This window comes from Elephas maximus, chromosome 10, assembly GCF_024166365.1.
Source record: "Elephas maximus indicus isolate mEleMax1 chromosome 10, mEleMax1 primary haplotype, whole genome shotgun sequence".
Classification (NCBI taxonomy): Eukaryota; Metazoa; Chordata; class Mammalia; order Proboscidea; family Elephantidae; genus Elephas; species Elephas maximus.
Window position 1 is genome coordinate 62,821,991 of NC_064828.1, and position 22,316 is coordinate 62,844,306.

At 39.6% G+C, this 22,316-nt stretch overlaps 1 protein-coding gene across 2 annotated transcripts in view; it reads left to right on the forward strand.

The window, feature by feature from the left end:
• The first annotated feature begins 12,189 nt into the window (after positions 1-12,189).
• ATL1 (atlastin GTPase 1) overlaps positions 12,190-22,316 on the forward strand; it is a 76,441-nt gene continuing 66,314 nt past the window's right edge. For both annotated transcript variants that reach the window (XM_049899023.1, XM_049899021.1), the window contains exon 1: positions 12,190-12,316. In XM_049899023.1, coding sequence (XP_049754980.1) covers positions 12,283-12,316 — 34 coding nt within the window. In that variant the 5' untranslated portion in view covers positions 12,190-12,282. The remainder of the gene's footprint in view (positions 12,317-22,316) is intronic.

Sequence of the window (22,316 nt, forward strand, 5' to 3'; positions counted from 1 at the left end):
TATTCTTAATATACCGTAGACTGAAGTTTTCCTTTCTACTTCAGGTTCTAAATTACTCCTTTCCCTAAATCTATAATTAATTCAAATTTCATTTACTGTTCTCTTATCTTTGTGTTTAATTGACCATGATAAGTAACTCAGCCTCTCTTTCTTGATTTCCTTCAATACTGCTAACACAAGGCACTTGTGTGTAACACACTTTTCTGATGGTTCGGGATTTAAATTCAGAAACTCAACCTCCAGTTCTGCCTATGATGAGTATCTTACATTGGTGTAACTCTTCTTCCAGCAACAATTTTAAAAATTTTACAGAATACACTTTTAAAACTCTTCGAAGCCACTGGAGAGCAATCAGCATAGGCAGAACTTAAAAGTCTAAGATTTCTGAGAGAAATGAGTGTCTCAAAAGGAGAGAATACAGAAAATTGTATAGAAGTAATATTTGAAGAAAATTTCAAAACTAACAGATTTTTTCAAATCTAACTACAGATTCATGAAGCACAATGAAATTCAAGCCTGATAAGTACACAGAAAACCACACCTAGTCGTGTCATAGACAAACTGCTGAAAACTATATATATACATATATGTAAAACCGCCAGGGGAAAAATGACACATTACCTTCAGAGGAATACAATAGTCCCATAGCCACATGAACTTCAGGCTCATGTACCTCCACTGGTGATTTCCTACAACATTTATGAAAGAAATAATACTAATATTATACAAATTCCTCCAGTGACTACAGAAAGAACGCTTATCAGCTCATTTTATGTGCCCAGTATAACCTTGATACCAAAACCTGATGAGAGCATTACAAGAAAATTATAGTCCAGTATTTTTCATGTACAAAGATAAAAAACAAACAAACCCATTGCCGTCAAGTCATTCCGACTCATAGTGACCCTGTAGGACAGAGTAGAACTGCCCCACAGGATTACCAAGGCTGTAATCTTTACACAAGAAGCACAGTGGTTAAAGCACTCAGCTGCCAACTGAAAAGTCGGTGGTTGGAACCCACCAGCTGCTCTGCAGGAGAAAGATGTGGCAGTCTGCTCCCGTAAAGATTTTACAGACTTGGAAACCCTATGGGGCAGTTCTACCCTGTCCTGTATGATCACTATGAATCCGAATCCACTCAGTGGCAATGGGTTTGGTTTTTTGGTTTAATCTTTTTGGAAGCAAACTGCCACATCTTTCTCCTGAGAAGTGGCTGGTGGGTTCGGGTTTGTACTGCTGACCTTTGGGTCAGCAGCTGAGCACTTAGCCACTACACTACCAGGGCTCCTCATTAGTCACTAGGGAAATGCAAATTCAAATCACAGTAAGATACCACTTCACACCTACTAGGATGGTTGTAATAAAAAAGACACAGAGTAGTAAGTGTTGGTCGATATGGAACCCTCATAAACTGCTGGGGGAAATGTAAAATGGTATAGCCAATTTGGAAAATAGTCTGAAAGTTCCTCAAAAAGTTAAACATAGAGTTACCATTTGATCCAGGATTCCACTCCTAGATGGAAAATTTGTACATGAATGTTCATAGGAACTTTATTCATAAAATGACCAAAAGGTGGAAACAACCAAATGTCCATCAAAAGATGACTAGATAAACAAAATGTGGTATATGCATACAATGGAATATTATTCAGTCACAAAAAGAATGAATGACTGATACATGTTACAACATGGACAAACCTTGAAAACATAATGTGAAGTGAAAGAAACCAGATACAGAAGGCCACATACTGTATGATTTCATTTACATGAAATATTCAAAATAGGCAAATTTATAGAGACAGTAGATTAGTGGTTGCCTGGTGCTAGTAGGGGAGTTGGAGTGATGGCTAAAGGATACAGGGTTTCTTTTGAGGGTAGTGAAAATGTTCTAAAATTGATTGTGACAATGGCTGCACAACTCTGTGAATATCCTAAAAACCATCAAATTGCCCAACTTAAATTAATGAATTGTATGGTATGTGAATTATATTTCAAGATCTCGATCCAAATACCAACAGCATCCTTTAAAGAGATGGAAAAGCTAATCATTAACTTTATATGGGAAGGGAAGAAGCCCCAGAAAAGTAAAGCACTGTTGAAGAAGAAGAATAAAGTACTTGCACTATCTGACCTCAGAACCTACTGTACAGCTACTGTAGTCAAAACAGCCTGGTACATCTGGGGTCTTAATGCTAGCAAGCAGCTGTCTAAGATGCATCAGTTGCTCTCAACCCACCTGGAGCAAAGGAGAATGAAGAACACCAAAGACACAAGGTAAATATGAGCCCAAGAAACAGAAAGGGCCACATAAACCAGAGACTCCATCAGCCTGAGACCGGAAGAACTAGATGGTGCCCAGCTACCACCGATCACTGCCCTGACAGGGAACATAACAGAGAATCCCTGATGGAGCAGGAGAACAGTAGAATGCAGATCTCAAATTCTTGTACAAAGACCAGGCTTAATGGTCTGACTGAGACTAGAGGGACCTTGACAGTCATGGTCCCCAGACCCTTTGATAGCCCAAGTTTGGAACCATTCCCGAAACCAATTCTACAGACAGGGATTGGCCTGGACTATAAGATAGACAATGATGCTGGTGAGGAATGAACTTTGTGGCTCAAGTAGACACATGAGACAATGTGGGCGACTCCTGTCTGGTGGCGAGATGAGAAGGAAGAGGCAGACAGGAGCTGGTTGAATGGACACGAGGAATACAGGGGGGAGAGGAGGAATGTGCTGTCTCATTAAGAGGAGAGCAGCTAGGAGTACACAGCAAGGTGTGTATAACTTTTTGTATGAGAGACTGACTTGATTTGTAAACTTTCACCTAAAGCACAATAAAAAAAAAAAAAAAAAAAAGGCTGGTACTGGTACAACAAAAGACATGTTGACCAATGGAAGATGGTTGAGAACCAGATGTAAATCCATCCACCTACGGTCCCCTGATCTTCGACAAGGGCCCAGAGTCCATCAAATGGGGAAAAGACAGCCTTTTTAACAAATAGTCCTGGCAAAACTGGATGTGCATCTGTAAAAAAATGAAATAGGACCCATACCTCACTCCATGTACAAAAACAAATTCAGAATGGATCAGAGAACTAAATATAAAGCCAAAAACGATGAAGTTAACAGAAGAAAAAGTAGGATCAACACTAGAAGCCCTAATACATGGCGTTAACAGGATACAAACCATAACCAACAACACACAAACTGTGGAAGATAAGCTAGATAACTGGGATCTTCTAAAAACTAAAAACTTAGGCTCATCAAAAGATTTCACCAAAAGAGTGAAAAGAGAACCTACAGACTGGGAAAAAATTTTGGGCTATTACAGATCAGACAAAGGTCTAATCTCTAAAATCTACAAGAAAATTCAACACTTCTACAACAAAAAGACAAATAATCCAATTAAAAAATGGGGAAAGGAAATGAGCAGACGCTTCACCAAAGAAGACCTTTAAGCGGCCAACAGACACAAGAGGAAATGCCTGCGATCACTAGCCATTAGAGAAATGCAAATCAAAACCACCACAGTGAGATACCATCTTACCCCAGTGTTACTGGCAAAAAAAAAAGAAAAAATTGGAGAGGCTTCAGGGGGATCACGGAACTCTTGTGCATTGCTGGTGGGAATCAAATGATACAACCATTTTGGAAAATGATATGGTGTTTCGTTAGAAAGCTAGAAATGGAAATACCATATGATCCAGCAATCCCACTCACAAGAATATAAAAAAAAAAATTTTTTTTATTTTAGAGAAATTAAAGTTGTCATATGAATAGACATATGCACATCCATGTTCATTGCAGCATTGTTCAATAGCAAAAAGATGGACACAACCTAGATGCCCATCAATAGATGAATGGATAAACAAACTATGGTACATACACACGATGGAGTACTATGCAACAATAAAGAACAGTGATGAATCTGCAGAGCATCTCATGGGATGAATCTGGAGGGCATTACGCTGTGTGAAATAAGTCAATCACAAAAGGACAAATACTATATGAGACCACTACTATAAAAACTCATGAAAAGGTTTACACACAAAAAGAAATCTTTGATAGTTACAAAGGAGGGAAGGGATAGGAATGGGAAAACACTAAACAGACAATAGATAAGTGGTAACTTTGGTAAACGATGAGACAGTACACAGTACTGGGGAAGCCAGCACAACTTGTACAAGGCAAGGTCATGGAAGTTCCATAGACGCGTTCAAGCTCCCTGAGGGACCGAATTGCTGGGCTGAGGGCTGTGGGGACCGCGGTCTGGGGGAATATCTAGCTCAATTGGCATAACATAATTTATAAGGAAAATGTTCTACATTCTACTTTGGTGAGTAGCGTCTGGGGTCTTAAAAGCCTGTGAGTGGCCATCTAGGATACTCCACTGGCCTCACTGCTTCTAGAGCAAGGTAGAGTGAAGAAATCTAAAGATACAAGGGAAAGATTAGCTCAAAGGACTAATGGACCACAAGTACCATAGTCTCCACCAGACTGAGTCCAGTACAACTAAATGGTGCTGTGCTACCACCACTGACTGCTCTGACAGGGATCACAACAGAGGGTCCTGGACAGAGCTGGAGAAAAATGTAGGACAAAATTCTAACTCACAAAAAGAGACCAGACTTACTGGCCTGACAGAGACTGGAGAAACCCTGAGAGTATGGCCCCGGGACAAACTTTTAGCTCAGTAATGAAGTCACTCCCGAGGTTCACCCTTCAAGCAGAGATTAGACGGGCCCATAAATCTAAAATGAGACTGAAGGGGCACAACAGCCCTGGGGCAGGGACTAGAGGGCAGGAGGGGACAGGAAAGCTGGCAATAGGGAACCCAAGGTCAAGAAGGGAGAGTGTTGACGTTTCGTGGGGTTGTTAACCAGTGTCATCAAACAATATGTGTACTGTTTAATGAGCAACCAGTTTGTCCTGTAAACCTTCATCTAAAGTACAATTAAAAAAGAAAATCAATTAACCACTGTTAGGTGCCGTTGAGTCGGTTCCGACTCATAGTGACCCTATGTACAACAGAACAAAACTCAGCCCAGTCCTGTGCCATCCTCACAGTCATTATGTTTGAGCCCATTGTTGCAGCCACTGTGTCAGTCCATCTCTTGAAAGGTCTTCTTCTTTTTCATCGATCCTCTACCTTACTACGCATAATGTCCTTCTCCAGGGACTGGTCCCTGCAGATTAAAAAAAAAAAATTTTTTTTTTTTTTGGTGCAAAATACGTGATATGAAGTCTTGCCATCCTTCCTTCTAAGGAGCATTCTTTTCTGTGTGTGTGTGTGTGTGTGTGTGTGTGTGTGTGCTTTAAGTGAAAGTTCACAGATCAAGCCAGTCTCTCATACAAAAACTTACATACACCTTGCTATGTACTCCTAGTTGCTCTCCCCCTGATGAGACAGCACACTCCTTCTCTCTACCCTGTAGTCCCTGTGTCCATTCAGCTAGCTCCTGTCCCTTTCTGCCTTCTCATCTCACCTCCACACAGGAGCTGCCCACATAGTCTCATGTGTCTACTTGAGCCAAGAAACTCACCTAAGGAGCATTCTGACAGTACTTCTTCCAAGACAGATTTGATTGTTCTTTTAGCAGTCCATGGTATATTCAGCATTCTTTGCCAACACCGTAATTCATATGCATCAGTTCTTCTTCAGTGTTCCTTATTCATTGTCCAGCTTTTGCACGCATATGAAGCGATTGAAAATACTATGGTTTGAGTCAGGTGCATCTTAGTCCTCAAAGTGACATCTTTGCTTTTTAACACTTGAAAGAGGTCTTTTGAAAGAGATTTGCCCAATGCAATGTCTTTTGATTTCTTGACTGCTGCTTTCATGGGTGTTGATTGTGAATCCAATCCTTGATAATTTCAGTATTTTCTCTTTATCATAATGTTGCTTATTGATCCACTTGAGAGGATTTTTGTTTTCTTTATGTTAAGGTATAATTCATACTGAAGGCTCTAATCTTCAATTTTCATCAATAAGTGCTTCAAGTCGTCTTCACTTTCGGCAAGCAAGGTTGTGTCATCCGCATATCACAGGTTGTTAATGAGTCTTCCCTCTAATCCTGGTGGTGCTACTTCTTCATATAGTCCAGCTTCTCAGATTATTTGCTCAGCATACAGATTGAATAAGTATGGTGAAAGGATAAAACTCTGATGCAGATCTTTCCTGATTTTAAACCATGCATTGTCCCCTTATTCTGTTCAAATGACTGCCTCTTGGTCTATGTACAGTTTCTCTATGAGCACAATTAAGTGTTCTGGAATCCACATTCTTCACAGTGTTATCCATCATTTGTTATGATTCACACAGTCGAATGCTTTGTATAGTCAATAAAACACAGGTAAATACTCTGATGTTCTTTGCTTTCAGCCAAGCTCCATCTGACATCAGCAACGATGTCCCTTGTTCCATGTACTCTTCTGAATCTCGCTTGAATTTCTGACTGTTTCCTGTTGATATACTGTTGCAACCATTTTTAATTATCTTCAGGAAAATTTTGCCAGCATGTGATATTAATGATATTGTTCAATAATTTCCATATTTCATTGGATCACCTTTCTTTTGAATGAGCACGAATATGGATCTCTTTCAGTTAGTTGGCCAGGTAGCTGTCTTCCAAATTACTTGGGATAGACGAGTGAGGGCTTCCAGTGTTGTATCCATATGTTGAAACATCTGAATTCGTATTTCTTCAATTCCTGGAGCCTTGTTTTTCGCCTATGTCTTCAGTACAGCTTGGACTTTTTTCCTTCAGTATTATCAGTTCTTGATCATATGCTACCTCCTGAAATGGTTGAACGTTGACCAGTTCATTATGGTACAGTTACTCTGTATATTCCTTCAATCTTCTTTTGATGCTTCCTGCATCATTCAATTTTTTTGCCCATAGAATCCTTCAGTATTGCAACTTGAGGCTTGAATTTTTTCTTCAGTTCTTTCAGCTTGAGAAATGCTGAGTGTGTTCTTCCCTTTTGGTTTTTTAACTGCAGGTCTTTGCACATTTTATTTTAATACTTTTTCTTCTCGAGCCATCCTTTGAAATCTTCTGTTCTGCTCTTATACTATAAAAAATATAGCTACACCAAAAAACCCAAACCCGTTGTCATCAAGTTGATTCCAACTCATAGTGGCCCTACAGGACAGAGTAGAACTGCCCCATAGGGTTTCCAAGGCTGTAATCTTTACAGAAGCAGACTGCCAAATCTTTCTCCATTGGAGCAGCTGGTGGGTTCAAACTGCAGCTGCAGCACTCTTAACCACTGCATCACCAGGGTTCCTCAAGGCTGTTGTTGTTGTTAGGTGCCATCGAGTTGGTTCTGACTCATAGTGACCCTGTGCACAACAGAACAAAACACTGCCCAGTCCTGCACCATCCTTATACAATCGTTGTTATGCTTGAGCTCGTTGTTGCACCCACTGTGTCAATCCACCTTGTTGAGGGTCTTCCTCTTTTCTACTGACCCTGTACTCTGCCAAGCTTGATGTCCTTCTCCAGGGACTAATCCCTCCTGACAACTTCTGAAGGCTAGCTAGTGAATAAATATGCCGATGTTCAGAATCAGGGTTCTCATTTTGGGAGATATCTGCCAGATTTCTCCAGTGTAAAGCTACTGTTTTCCCCTTTGTAATTAGTAACTATGTTGTAGGGAAATACTTTGAGACTATGCAAATACAAATGTACTCTCTCGCATGATACTTTTGCCCACTACTTTTAGCATACATGGATGACACCTGCCCGCAACAGTTGTTACTGTAATGTCTGCCTAGCAGTGATTTTTTATTTCCATTATGCCTTCAACATTTATGAATTGGAACATTACTGTTAGAAAGAGCTTTCTCTTCTCATTTATTTTCTTATAACAATGAATAAATTTAATCTTTTGGTTACATCAAGTACTATTGTTATTTTATTGCTCAAATTACCATAGTTTTGACTATTGAGAACTCATTAAATGACTATTGAGAACTATTGTGTCCTTCTGACATGCCCTTATCATTTTTTGAAGTCTTGTTTACTTTTTGGCACCACAAGATGTATCAGGTTCATCTTGGATATTCTTTGCCTCAGCCCTGGAATCAACCATCTCTCCTTATATTGGAGAATGGTAGTTAGAAATCAAGCTCTGGGTACTAGCTATGTTCACTGCTACTGGGGTGCTATAGCTTCTAAGCCCTCTTAGAAGATAGAGCTAGGAAATATACTCTATTGTATTGAATACTGTCCCCCCAAAATTTATGTCTACCCTGAATCTTCACCATTGCAGATGTAATCAAGTTAAGATCATACTGGATTTGGGTGGGCTTTAAATACAATATAACTGATGTCCTTATAAGAAGAGATAAATTTGGACACAGGCACAGATAAACAAGATAAGGCAATATGAAGATGGAGGAAGAGACTGGAGTTACGCAGCTACAAGCCAAGGATTGCCAGCAACCACCAGAAGCTTGGAAGAGACAAAGAAGGATTCTCCCCATGACCCTCGGAGGGAACATGGCTCTGCTGAGAGCTTCATTTTGGACTTTTAGCCTCCAGAACTACAAAAGTATAAATTTTTGTTGTAAATAAATTTCTGTTGTTTTAAGCTACCCAGTTTGTGGTAATTTGTTACAGCAGGCCTAAGAACTAACACATTTACTAACACATATGCACCTTCATCTGTATTTAGCCATCTGTATATGTATGTATATACATATTTGTGTGTGTTTATGTATATGTATGTGTGTTTATGTGTGTATATAAAACAGTATATTCACTCTAATACTTCAAATTCCGGTTCGACACCACAGGGTTCATTCTAGCCTTTTCCCTTTCCTTACTGTAACTTTATTCTCCAACAGTGAGAAACCTGGCTTTCATTATATACCATATATTTATTCTGTCCTAGAGTACACATAAATTTCAGAATTTCTAACCCATGTCTTGTGAGTACAATATTTGTGTACTCTTTTGTTCTTAAGCCTTATAGTATACAGTCAAAATCCTGTTTTTTAAAGTTCCTTAGGTTTGTTCTTTTCTTTTCTTCACCCTTTAGTTATTTCATTCACCTGTAATACAGTTAGGTTCATTTTTTTACTGTTTGTAATTCCACTTTGAGTTACTCTCATATCCTTCCTGATTTTATTTATTTATTTTGGAGACTGTGAAGCTTTACTATGGTTCTCAGAGTAAGAGTTATACCAAAAGGTTACAGTGAAAGAAGTGTCACTGCCCCTCATCCCTACTACCCCATTGCCATTCTCCCATTGTTTCCACCCTATCCCCACTCACATCCTGTAGATAACCAATCTCACTGGTTTCTGGTTTACCCTTCCTGTATTTCTTTTGCACAAGTGAGCAGATACATTATACACACACACATATATATACTTTTGTTTCTTACAGGAAGGATATGCCATTTGCACTTTGGTTTTCTCATTGAACAGTCTATTCTGGAAATCACTACATACAAGTTCATAAAGATATATAGCTAGATGGTACTCCATTCTGTAGATACACTACAGTGTATTCAGCTACTCTCTTGTGTGTGGGCATTTAGGTTGTTTCTAGTATTTCACAATTACAAACAGTGCTGCAGTAAATAACCTTGTATATGTATTTTTGTACTCTTGGAGGTACAAAAATATGTTTTCAACTAAAGAGGCTAGAAAAAGTGATACTGCAGTCAGCAGTGAGCACAACTAGCACCCAGATCTTGTTTTCTAAATCCTTCTCATTACAGGTAGCCAGAGCTTCTCAGAGAAATGGCTAATTCTAGTTCTGAGGCAGGGAAACTACAAGGGAAGCTGGAAACATTTTCTCGTGCCAGAATATAAGAAAATGCTCAAAGACAAATGTTGTTGTTCGGTGCTGTGAAGTCGGTTCCAACTCATAGTGACCCTGTGCACAGCTGAATAAAACACCGCCTGGTTGTGCGCCGTCCTCATGACTGTTGTTATGCTTGAGCTCATTGTTGCAGCTACTGTGTCATTCCATCTCATTGAGGGTCTTCCTCTTTTTCCCTGACACTCTACCAAGCATGATGTCCTTCACCAGGGACTGATCCCTCCTGATAATGTATCCAAAGTATGAAGACAAATAGCAACATGTTAAAAGGACACAAGAATTGACTTGAAGGGGGCTCCCATTAGCCAAATTTTGTACAATTTGAGCATCAAAAAGAATAATTGTTGTTTGAGCATCAAAAAGAATAATTATGGTAATGGTAATAACACAATCTTTTTTTTTCTTTTTTTTAAGATTCTGTGAATGCTCAATGATGGTCTACAAACAAGCAAACCAAAAAAGGAGGGAGAGAGAATGCCAACTGAGAGAAGGGGGAGGTTCTTGGTAGGATATTCACACAGTCTCATCTGGGAGTATTATCTCACAGGTTACTTATTAATTAGAAGGGGAAGGGATTTTTAAAAATTAATTTCTTTTCCAATTAGGAATAGATGCTGAAAATGTTTTTTAACTATCTTTTTTGAAAACTACTGTAGTCTTTTTTTTTTTTTTTTAATGGGATTCGCCTGAGATTTTCCGATTGGAATGTGAGCCAAGAATTATAGTAAAGAAATACACAAAAAATGGCAGAGCACACTTCTTTTTTGTCCTGTGATTTGGTTTTTAGGTACAGGAGGGAAATAATTGCTATCCCCCTATGCAGTTTCACTGGTGATTGGGGAACACAACTCTTAAACACAGCTGCCTTAAAACCATAATGTAAATTTCAGTAAAGCTCTAGTGTTCACAGTCTGTGGTCACTAGAACCATTAACTGAAATAAGGAATGCATAAAATTTGGCAGTGGTGGGTGGGAGAGCTTTGTTTTCATTTTAGACATTTGACTTTGAAGTTCCAGTGCAAAACAAAGCGGAGGCAACCTTGGGCAGTTATAAATTCAGCTCTGACCTGATGATTCTCCTTAAAAGAGCATAAGATTAGAAGTATCTGTTTGGGAATCATCAACATGGAGGTCCTGTCTGAAGCCACTGAAGCAAATTACATTGGGAGAGTGTAGAATGAGGCATTGGTTAGGCTGAAGAATAAGAGATAGATCATGGATCTGGTAATTAAGCGGCTGGCGTGGTTGCCTAGGAAGAACTGATCAGTAGAGTGTGTGGGCAGCAACCAAATGCAGGAGAAGCCTGTGAATGAGGACGTGAGGAATGAGATGATGGTATTCTGAGGGTCAAGCAGCATAAACGGACAGTGTTTCCAAGATACTGAAAACAACTAGGTTTGTAGGCATAAAGAAGCCAGTGGAAAGGGAAAGACTGAGAACATTTCTTACCTTTTACTTTTCATTCAGAATTGTCTGTAACCTTTGTGGCTGCCAAGGCCCACCCAGACTATGTAGTGTGATTTTACTTCAGATATTTGCTACTGGACTGTAACTACAGACTTTACCTCTGCAAATCTAGTACAAAATTTTGCCCACTAGACATCGAGTTGGAGCCTTGGTGGCACAGTGGTTAAGAGCTACTGCTAACCAAAAGGTCAGCAGTTTGAATACATCAGCCACTCCTTGGATACCCTGTGGGGCAGTTCTACTCTGTCCTACAGGGTCAGTGTGAGTCAGAATCGACTTGATGGCAATGGTTTTGTTTTTTGTTTTAGACATTGAATTATAGATTATGATGAATCTCCAGATTTCATTTATCTTGATCTAAATTTTGCTATCCTAGTCCTAAAAAACAGATGTGTTTAGGATATAGAAAGAAAAATATGTCATACCCTCTTTACTAACATGACCTTGCTTTAAAAAAAAAAAAAAATGGTGCCTGGTGGCTAAATGCAGATTATTTTAACTGTTTGGCTATATAAATATTGACGGCATGTTTGTACTAAGGAAACAGGTATTTCAACATCCAAAATAATGCAGTATATTGGTTTGTGTATTTCTAGATATCGCTGTTAAATTCTTTGAGTGTGTGTGCTGGTGTGTGTGTGGGGGGTGCTGTTTATGTGTGTGTTTTCCAATAAAAATGTTGCAGTACATCGTCTGTCACTGTCTTCACGCCCTAGGGGTGGGCTGAGGTAGAGAGGGTGTGACGCTGGTATTTGTGTGAACTCGGGTTTATGATGCTGAGCTTGGTTCATCCGCTTTCTCCTCCCTTCTCCTCCCCGCTCCTTCCCACCAGCGCCACAGCAACATCCTCAGAGCCTGAGCGAACTGCGCCCAGCAGGCACAGAGCCTCCCAACGCCAGCAACCTGCGGGCCCCGGAGAAGACAGCGAGCGCAGTGACAGCGCCTCACCGCCACCAGTCCCCGGACCACGATGGCCAAGAACCGCAGGGACAGAAACAGTTGGGGTGAGTAGGAAATGGTAACTTCTGCCGTCCGCACAGGGACTGGCCCTCGGCTTTCTGCTTTTGGAGACCTGGAGAGCCAAGGCCGATAGGCGCCAGCATCCAGGGCTGGGAGACTGGCTGCTGCCGAGCTGATCCCTGTCGGGCCGGAGGGACCATGGCCGAGCGATACCGGCGGAACTGGAATCGCTCTGTCGGGGCTAAGGCTGCAGCTTCACGCAGGCCATAGCCTCCAGCTGCTTCTCCCCCACCCCCAGCCCGCCTCCCCCCAGCATTTGGACAGCACCCACCGATCGCCTCTGCAGACCCGGTAGTTTTCCCTCTAGGGATAGGTTGAAAGGAAGGTGAAGAGAGTAGGCACGGGGCTGCTGTTACCCAGCCCAGAAGGGCGAGGGGTCGGGGATCTCGAGCAGGCGGAACCCTCCCCCTTCTCCGGGAGCTGCGAGCTCGCGGGGCGGGCAGGGCGCGGGCTCCCGACGGGCGGGTAGCGCGCTGGAACAATGAGGTGGAGCGCGCCGCGCAGAGACGGAGCGTTGCGGACCCGAGCAACCCAGGAAAAGGGGCGGCTGCTTGGGAGTCCCCAGGCGCTGCAGTACTCGTTTTAATTCGGGGGTTGGGTGGGGAATTCGGGAAGAAGGGAAGCAAAGTTATGGTTTCCAGCCTTCTGCCCCACCCGACCTGGTACCCCATTCAGGCTAGCCCAGAGGGTGGCTTTGTTCTTTGATTTTACCTTTTGGAGCCACGGGGCTCATGATTCAGCACCAGGCCGAGGGGAGGGGGAAGGAGAGACTAGGCCCAGTGGGTTCAAGCCGCGAGTGGGTGGGCGGTGCTCACGCAGGCGAAGAAGAGCGAGCGCAGTGATGCGGAAGAAGTCGCGGCCCCGCCCGCTCTGCTGCTTTAGAACCGGTTCAGCCGTTTAGTGTGGGCAGGCCGGGCGTCTTTTTCCACCTTGGGCGCCCAGTTTCTTCAGGTAACAGTGATAAACTCACAAGCATCTTAGGAACTAATGCCTCCGTGGTATTTTATTATGTAAACCAGTGCGGGCCCCAGGCCGCTGTGACTTGTTTAGAGAAATATTTTGTTTGTTAGCTTTGAATTGTTATTATTTGGAAAGCTCACACCTACTAGGAGTTTGGAGCAGCTTGATTCTCTTCCATGGCTCACTGAAATCGCTCCTGTAACTGTCCATCTGACCAAGAGGCATATGTTTACATTTTAATTGGTTACTTTGGTTTGCTGTTATCAAAAGACTGTGTTTCTTCTTGCTTCTGATAGTTATGGTGGTCACAGGATCAACTTTGCCCCCAGTAGCCAAGGCTTATATTTGAGAGATCATCCAAGGTTTGTGGTAGATGTGGAGAGTTGGAGCAGGGAGGTATATTAGCTGTCTGAGGCTAAGAGCCTAAGCAGTTTCATTTTCTGAAATCACCAAACCCCAATTTGAGTAGGTGTGACTGTTGTAATAACTCCATTTTCTTTGCTTCTTCTGAAATCCTAGGTAAGCATATTCAGAGTGCCCTCTTTCCACCCTTTCCTTTGGCCTCTAGAATAGGAATTTCTCGAACACAAGTAGTTCCCCACTTACGGTGGGCGTTCTCTTTCTACAACTCCTTGTAAGTCTAATGTAAGTTGAATACCTCATTTTTGTTAGTTTTCATTATTATTGCCTTTTATTATCAATATCTTTATAAATCATGACATTGAACATCTGAGAATGATAACATCAGCAAATTATGTATTGCAGTGTTGTGCGTAGTATATATTACTAATGATTACCCACTGCACTGAGTCAATTACGACTCATAGCAACCCTATCAAAACCCTCTGCCATCGAATCGATTCATAGCAACCCTATAGGACAGGATAAAACTGCCCCATAGGGTTTCCAAGGAGTGGCTGGTTCATTCAAACTGCAGACCTTTTGGTTAGCAGCCAGGCTCTTAACCACTGGTCACCAGGACTCCACTAATGATTAGATGTACCAGAAAAAAGGATAGTAGTAAGTGTGGGTTTGTTGTAACTCAAATATGTATATGTCATAAATCGAGAGTACCTGTTCAAGCCAGTTTTGGTCTTGATCTTTGTGGATTGTTGACTCCATCCTGTGAGAGACAGGTGTGTGGAAATTTATTCTGAGGACAAAAATTTTTCTCCTTTGTGGAACTTTGAATCATTATCCCTCAGGATTTTTGCTGGCTACAGATTTCTTACGTACTGGAGTTTTTTTTTTTTTTTCTCTTAAGATACCAAATAAATAAATAAATAAAACCTGCTACCTCGGGTTGATTCTGACTCATAATGACCCTACAGGACAGAGTAGAACTGCCCCATAGGGTTTCCAGGGAGTACGTGGTGGATTCCAACTGCTGACCTTTTGGTTAGCAGCGTAGCTCTTAACCACTGCACCACCAGGGTTGGTTCTCAAATGGGATTTGCATAAAAATCACATTGGGAGCTTATTAGATGTGGAGATACCTTCGTCTTCAGAGTTTCTGAGTCAATATATCTGAAATGGGACCCAAGAATCTGCCTTTTGGTTAGCATTTTAGGTGTTTCAGAAGCAGGTGGTCTTTGGATGTCACTTTGAGAAACACTGTCTTAGATTTATATTTGATAGAAACACATCCCAGATGGTTTAACCAGAAGTCATCTGTACACTTTCAACTCAAGTAATAGATTGGGAAAAGGAGTGCTAGTCATCATGTGTTCACTGGAAATTGCCACAGAAAAGATAGTGGAACCCTGGAATCTTATCTTGGTGTTCTATAGAAGTGCTTTATTATTCAGATTTTTGTTTGCTGTAAAGTATATATGACAAATGACTTAGAAAATGTAGTACATGGAAAAGGAGATAAAGGTTTTGACAGAGATGTTAACCATGTCTGTCTTTATTCCATTTTATTGCTAGCAACTAGTACAATGCTAAACACCTGCTAAGTGTTTAGTAATAACAATAATAGGTAACATCATATAAGATAGGTACTAGTATCCTCACTTTACCTCTTAAAAGATAGGGCTAGTAAGTGATAGAACCAGGATTCATACTCTGACAGTTCGACTTGAGATTCTTTTATCTTTATCACTATGCTATACTGCCTCTTTGTTGAATGGATAATACCTTATGCATTGTATAGAACTATAATTTTCAAAGCATATGCACCTGCGTTATTAATTAGATCATCAGCCTTTGAAGTTGGAAGAATATATTATTCCCTATTTTGCAGATGAAAAAATTGAGTCTCAGATAGATTAAATGACTTGGTGAAGGTCACATATTTAGTAAGTTGGAGAACTAGAATTAGGACCTAGGGTTGTTTTCTAATTTATTTTCTATAACATGATACTGTGGGATGTTTTTTAAAAAACAGGATGGGGCGTGACAGAGATAGAGAAAAGAGGCCCTCTTAGAAGTCAGAGGTCTCTGATGAGAGAACAAACAAAAACCTCAGATAATAGCTTAGAAAAAGAAGTTGATAAACTGACCTTATCATCTAGCTAAGAAAGTATTTTTCAGACAAGTTAGAGAGAAAAAGGCAGAGGGCAAAAGTTGTCATTGTTGTTAGGTGTGTTAGTCGCCTAGTGCTGCTATAACAGAAATAACACAAGTGGCTGGCTTTAACAAAGAGAAATTTATTCTCGCACAATCTAGTAGGCTACAAGTCCAGATTTAGGGCAGAGCTCCAGGGGAAGGCTTTTTCTCTCTGTTGGCTCTGAAGGAAGGTCCTTGTCTTTAGGCTTTCCTTGGTCTGGGAGCATCTCAGCGCAGGAACCTCAGGTCCAAAGGATACACTCTGCTTCTGGCACTGCTTTCTTGGTGGTATGAGGCCCCCATGTCTGTCTGCTTGATTTTTTTCTTTTATATTTCAAAAGAGTTTGGCTTAAGACACTAATCTTGTAGATCTCATCAATATAACTGCCACTAATCCATCTCATTATATCATTGTGTTAGGATTTACCACACATAGGAAAATCACATCAGTTGACAAAATGGTAGACAATCACACAATGCTGGGAATCGTGACCTAGCCAAATTGACAGATGTTTTTGGGGGACACAATTCAATCCATGTCATTAGGTGCCATCAAGTTGGTTTCTACTGATAGCGACCCTATGTACAACGGAATGTAATATTGCCCAGTCCTGTGCCATCCTCACAGTCATTGCTAGGTTTGAGACCATTGTTCCAGATACAATGCTGGGAATCGTGACCTAGCCAAATTGACAGATGTTTTTGGGGGACACAAACCTGAGATTCCTGCGCTGAGATGCTCCCAGACCAAGGAAAGCCTAAAGACAAGGACCTTCCTTCAGAGCCAACAGAGAGAAAAAGCCTTCCCCTGGAGCTCTGCCCTAAATCTGGACCTGTAGCCTACTAGACTGTCACTCCATTTCATTGAGGTTCTTCCTCTTTTTTACTGAACCTCTCCTTCATCAAGGATAATGTCCTTCTCCAGGAACTGGTACCTCCTGATAACGTGTCCAAAGTATGTGAGACAGAGTCTCACCATCTGTACTTCTAAGGAGACTTCTGGCTGCACTTCTTCCAAGACAAGTTTGTTCGTTCTTCTGGCAGTCTGTGGTATATTCCATATTTTTTGCCAACATCATAATTAAAATGCATAAATTCTTCAGTCTCCTTTATTCATTGTCCAGCTTTCCCATGCATATTAGGAGATTAAAAATACCATGGCTTGGGTCAGGCATACCTCAGTCCTCAAAGTGATATCTTTGTTTTTTAACACTTTAAAGAGGTCTTTTGCAGCAGATTTGCCCAGTGCAATACACCATTTGATTTCTTGACTGCTGCTTCTGTGGACGTTGATTGTGGATCCACGTAAAATGAAATCCTTGACAACTTCAATATTTTCTCCATTTATCATGATGTTGCTTATTGGTCCAGTTGTGAGGATTTTTGTTTTCTTTATGTTAAAGTATAATCCATGCTGAAGGCTGTGGTCTTTGATTTTGATCAGTAATTGCTTCAAGTCATCTTCACCTTCAGTAAGCAAGCTGTGTAATCTGCATATCACAGGTTGTTAATAAGTTTTCGTCCAATCCTGATGCTGCATTCTTCTTCATATAGTCCAGCTTCCGAGATTATTTGCTCAACGTACAGATTGAATAAGTACAGTGGAAGGATACAACCCTGATGCACAACTTTATGGATTTTATACTACACAGTATCCCCTTGTTCCATTGGAACAACTGCCTCTTGGTCTATGTATGGCACAATTAAGTCTTCTTGAAATTCTCACTCTTTGCAATGTTATTTATGGATTCTCCAGAATTATAAAATATAGTGTTTCCCTCCAAAAAGGGAAAGAAAGATACTTGTGAGATTTCTACAGGAGGCCTAAAATTCAGATAAGGATCTTGTAAAGAAGAAAAGCCTGGCGATGTACTTCTGAAAAATCAGCCGTTGAAAACCCTGTGGAGCACAGTCCTACCGTGACACACAAGGAGTCACCATGAGTCAGAATCAACTTGACAGCAACCGGTTAAGGGACATATAATAGATATTGTTTTTATTTGCATGGCCAGAGACCTTTTAGGTCCTGCAGGGGCCATGAAAGCTAGCAAACAGAAAAGCAACTCTGGTGACCACCAGGGCTGGGGGGTGGTGTTTGAGGATCATACCCAGAAATACAACTGGGAAGCAGGTCTGTAAATAGAACTGAGAATGCTACAAGCCCTGTGTGCTGTGCTTAAACTTATACTTCACTAGGAGTTTGAATAAATTTAAGCATTTAATAATCAATTCTTCAAAGGTAGGAATTATTATCCATATCTTTATATATGAGGACTTTGAGAGCATAAGTAACTTGCCAGAGGTCCCATAATTTACAAGTTATACATCTAGGATTTAAATTCAGGGTTGATTGTTTCCAGTCCCTGTGATGAGGACAAAGAACTGGAATGGTATGCTAAAAGGTGCCACAGAAAGCCTATCTAGGATTAAGCTGATATAAGAAATCAATGCTCTATAAACTTGATCACCTTGGACTAGAAAAGTAGGCGAAGAATGTGCTAGTGTGCAAGATAAAGGGGACAGATGAATATCGGAGACAGTAACCCAGAAAGCAATATCTGACAAAGCTGGGTTAGGACTTCAGTACTACCAGAGACAAAACAGAAGTGCCTTCTCCACACTTCTTTTTGGTTTGTTTGCTTTTGTTAATTGGAGTTGTTAAAAATTTGGAATATTAAACGGGACTTTGAGTATTCTACAGTATAACAGAAATTGACAGTTCTGCATTGCTTCAGAGAAATGTTTGCACTAAAGTGTCAGCTCTGCCTGCCTGTTCTGTAAAACTGACCTTGCTTCAAGTAAATGTAAGAAATATCCATTTGTTGAAAATTAATTTTTAGGGTTCTGTTTTTGTTTTTTTAAGGAAAGATTAAACATAGTCATGATATAATAGTTACCTCTTGATCTGCTTTCTTTTCTAATTGGCTGACTTCTGTTTTTCTTGAAATAAGACTGTTTTTCCCTTTATTCATTTTTTAAATTCCTCTTCATCCTGAAACAAAATAAAAATTTCTCCTGGGTCATATAGGTACTTCCTCTGCACACTTCCTCTCCCTCTCCCCCTTTTATTTACCTTCCCTGCATCTTTTTCAAATATATTTTTTCCTATGGCTATGTATTTTTTTATACTTGTTAAGTGCCGTTGAGTCAGTTCCAACTCACAGCGACCCTACGTACAACAGAACGAAACACTGTCTGGTTCTGCGCCATCCTCACAATAATTGCTATGTTTGACACCGCTGTTGAGACACTGTGTCAATTTGTCTTATTGAGGGTCTTCCTCTTTTTCACTGATCCCCTACTTTACCAAGCATGATGTTCTTCTCCAGGGACAGATCCCTCCTGATAACATGTCCAAAGTATGTGAGATGCAGTCTCACCATCTTTGGTTCTAAGGAGTGTTCTGGTTATACTTCTTCCAAGGCAGATTTGTCCTTTTTTTTTTCTGGTAGTCCATGGTCTGTTCAATATTCTTTGCCAACACCATAATTCAAATGTGTGAATTCTTCTTTGGTCTTCCTTGTTCCTTGTCCAGCTTTTGCATGCACATGAGGATGTTGAGAATACCATGGCTTAGATCAGATGCACGTTAGGCCTCAAAGTGACATTTTTGCTTTTTAACACTTTAAAGAGGTCTTTTGCAGCAGGTCTGCCTAATGCAATATGTCATTTGATTTTTTGACTGCTGCTTCCATGGACATTGATTGTGAATCCAAGTAAAATGAAATCTTTGACAACTTCAATATTTTCTCCATTTATCACGATGTTGCTCATTGGTCCAGTTGTGAGGATTTTTGTTTTCTTTGTGTTGAGGTGTAATCCATACTGAAGGCTGTCGTCTTTGATTTTGATCAATAAGTGCTTCAAGTCCTCTTCGCTCTCAGCAAGCAAGATTGTGTCATCTACATAGTGCAGGTTGTTAATGAGTCTTCCTCCAATTCTGATGCTGCATTCTTCTTCGTATAGTCCAGCTTCTCAGATTATTTGATCAGCGTACGGATTGAATAAATATGGTGAAAGGATACAACCCTGATGCACATCTTTCTTGACTTTAAACCAATCAGTATCTCCTTGTTCTGTTCAAACAACTGCCTCTTGGTCTATGTAAAGGTTCTTTGTAAGCACAATTAAGTGTTCCAGAATTCCCATTCTTCACATTTTATGCTTAGCATCTACTTATTCCTTGTCTCCCTGACTCCTGGGTTACCTTGGCTGCATTTCGACCTGCAGCCTTTTTTATCTTTAGAACCAGTGGCTGGACTGTAGGCGGAACCTGTGATCTTCAGGAAAATGATCTACCGTGAGGTACTTTTAGTTATACAGAAGTTCGAGTGTCTTTAGATTTGGAGTCCCTTCCTCTTCTATAGAAAAATTCTTATGAAACATATTTTATGTAAGTAATAGACCACAAAAATATATATGTTCAATTTTAAAAAGAATAATGAGTATCTGTATCGAAGAAATAGAACTTTACCAATATTTTGAGACTCCTTGTGTGCCCCGCTTTAATGGCAACACCTCCTTATCCCTTTCCAAAATAACCACCAGTTGCCTTCCTGTCGAATTCTTAACTTTGATGTTTTTTATTTCCTTGATCATTTTTTATAGTTTTACTATATATGTCTATATCCCTAAATAATGTATTGTTTAGTTTTACATTTTTAGGAAGCTATCGTAAATAGCTTCATATCGTAAATATGAGTTAGAATCTACTCGACGGCAGTGGTTTTTTTTTATCGTAAATAGTATGCATTTTTTTCACAGTGTTCAGTTTACTACATATCCTCGTACACATTTCATATTATAACAGGTGTGACATGACATCCCGTTGTGGTTTAAATCTGTATTTTCCTGAATACCAGCGAGTTGTGTGTATATTTTCATGTATTTATTGGTCATTCATATTTCTTTCTCTGTGCCCATTTGCCTTTTGCCCATCTTTTATTAGGTTACCTTTTTCTTATTGCTTTGACAAATTCTTTACATGGTTTGGATGTAAGTTTTTTGTTAGTTATTCATGTTACAGATATCTTTTGTCAGTTTATGACATGACTTCATCCTCTTTGGCATATTTTGGTGCCCTGGTGGTACAGTGTTTAAGAGCTTGTCTGCTAACCAAAAGGTTGGCAGTTTGAATCTACCGGCTGCTTTCTGGAAACCCTATGGGGCAATTCTGCTGTGTCCTTTAGGGTCACTATGAATCAGAATCGACTTGAAGGCAACGGGTTTGTTTTTTTTGGTACATTTTAATGAATGGAAGTTTTATATTTAAATGTAGCCAATTTAACCAATGTTTTCCTTTATGGATTGTATTTTTGTATCTTATGAAATCTTTGTTTACTTCAAAGTTATAAAATATTTTCCTATATTTTAAGTTTTGTACTTCATTTTAAGTTCTAAATCCATTTGGATTTTATTGTGTGATGTAGAACTCCATTTTCATTTTTTCCATATGTATAGACAACCAAGTGTTTTAGACCCATTATTCAATAATCCATACTTTCCCCACTGATCTCCAAGCTGTACTGTCATATATAATTTCTGAATATTGTCAGTCTATTTCTAGGCTCCCTATTCTGTTGCAGTATTATTTGTCTATTTCTCTGTCAATATCACACAGTTTCAATTTATTTTCATAATGTCTTTATAGATGGTAGGGCAAATCTTTCCATCATACTCCTTTTCAGGGGCAACTTGAACTATTCTTTATTTTTGGCTTTTTGCTGTTCTATAAAATTTTAGAATCACATTGTGAAGTTCTTTGAAAAAGTATGTTGGAATTTTTTTTTAATTGAAATTGCATCCAATTTATAGATTAATTTGAGAAAATTGAGATTTTTTTTTTACTATATTGAATATTCCTATTCATGCACGTGGTATATTCCTTAATTTATTTAATTCTTGTTTTTTTTAATGTCTTTCAATAGAGTTTTAAAATTTTTCCTTGAAGGGCTTGCACATCTGTTGTTAGATTTATTCTTAGGGTTCCTTACATTTTTTGTTGCTATGATTGGTTTTCCCTATTATGTTTTTATTAGCTATTAATTGTATATAAAAATACAGTTGATTTTTATGTATTTGTCTTTTATCTAGCAACTTTGCTAAACTCTTATTAATTCTAATAAATTGCCATCTGGTTCTTTAGGATTTTTTATGTAAAGAAACATATCATCTGTAATAATGACTGCTTTGCTTGTTGCTTTTAAATGCTTTAAAATATTTTATTTCTTTTTCTTGTCTTCATCAGATTAAGAATGTTCTTCTTTATTCCTAAGTAATATATATATATTTTTAAAATCATCACCAAATATTGAATTTTAACAAATGCTTTTTCTGTACTTATTGAAATAATTATATGATTTTTCTTCTTTAATCTGTTAATATGCTTAATTGCATTAATAGATACTCAATGAAAGTGATCTTACATTCCTGGAATAAACCTAGGCTTGTCATGTTGTGTGAGGAGCCCTGGTG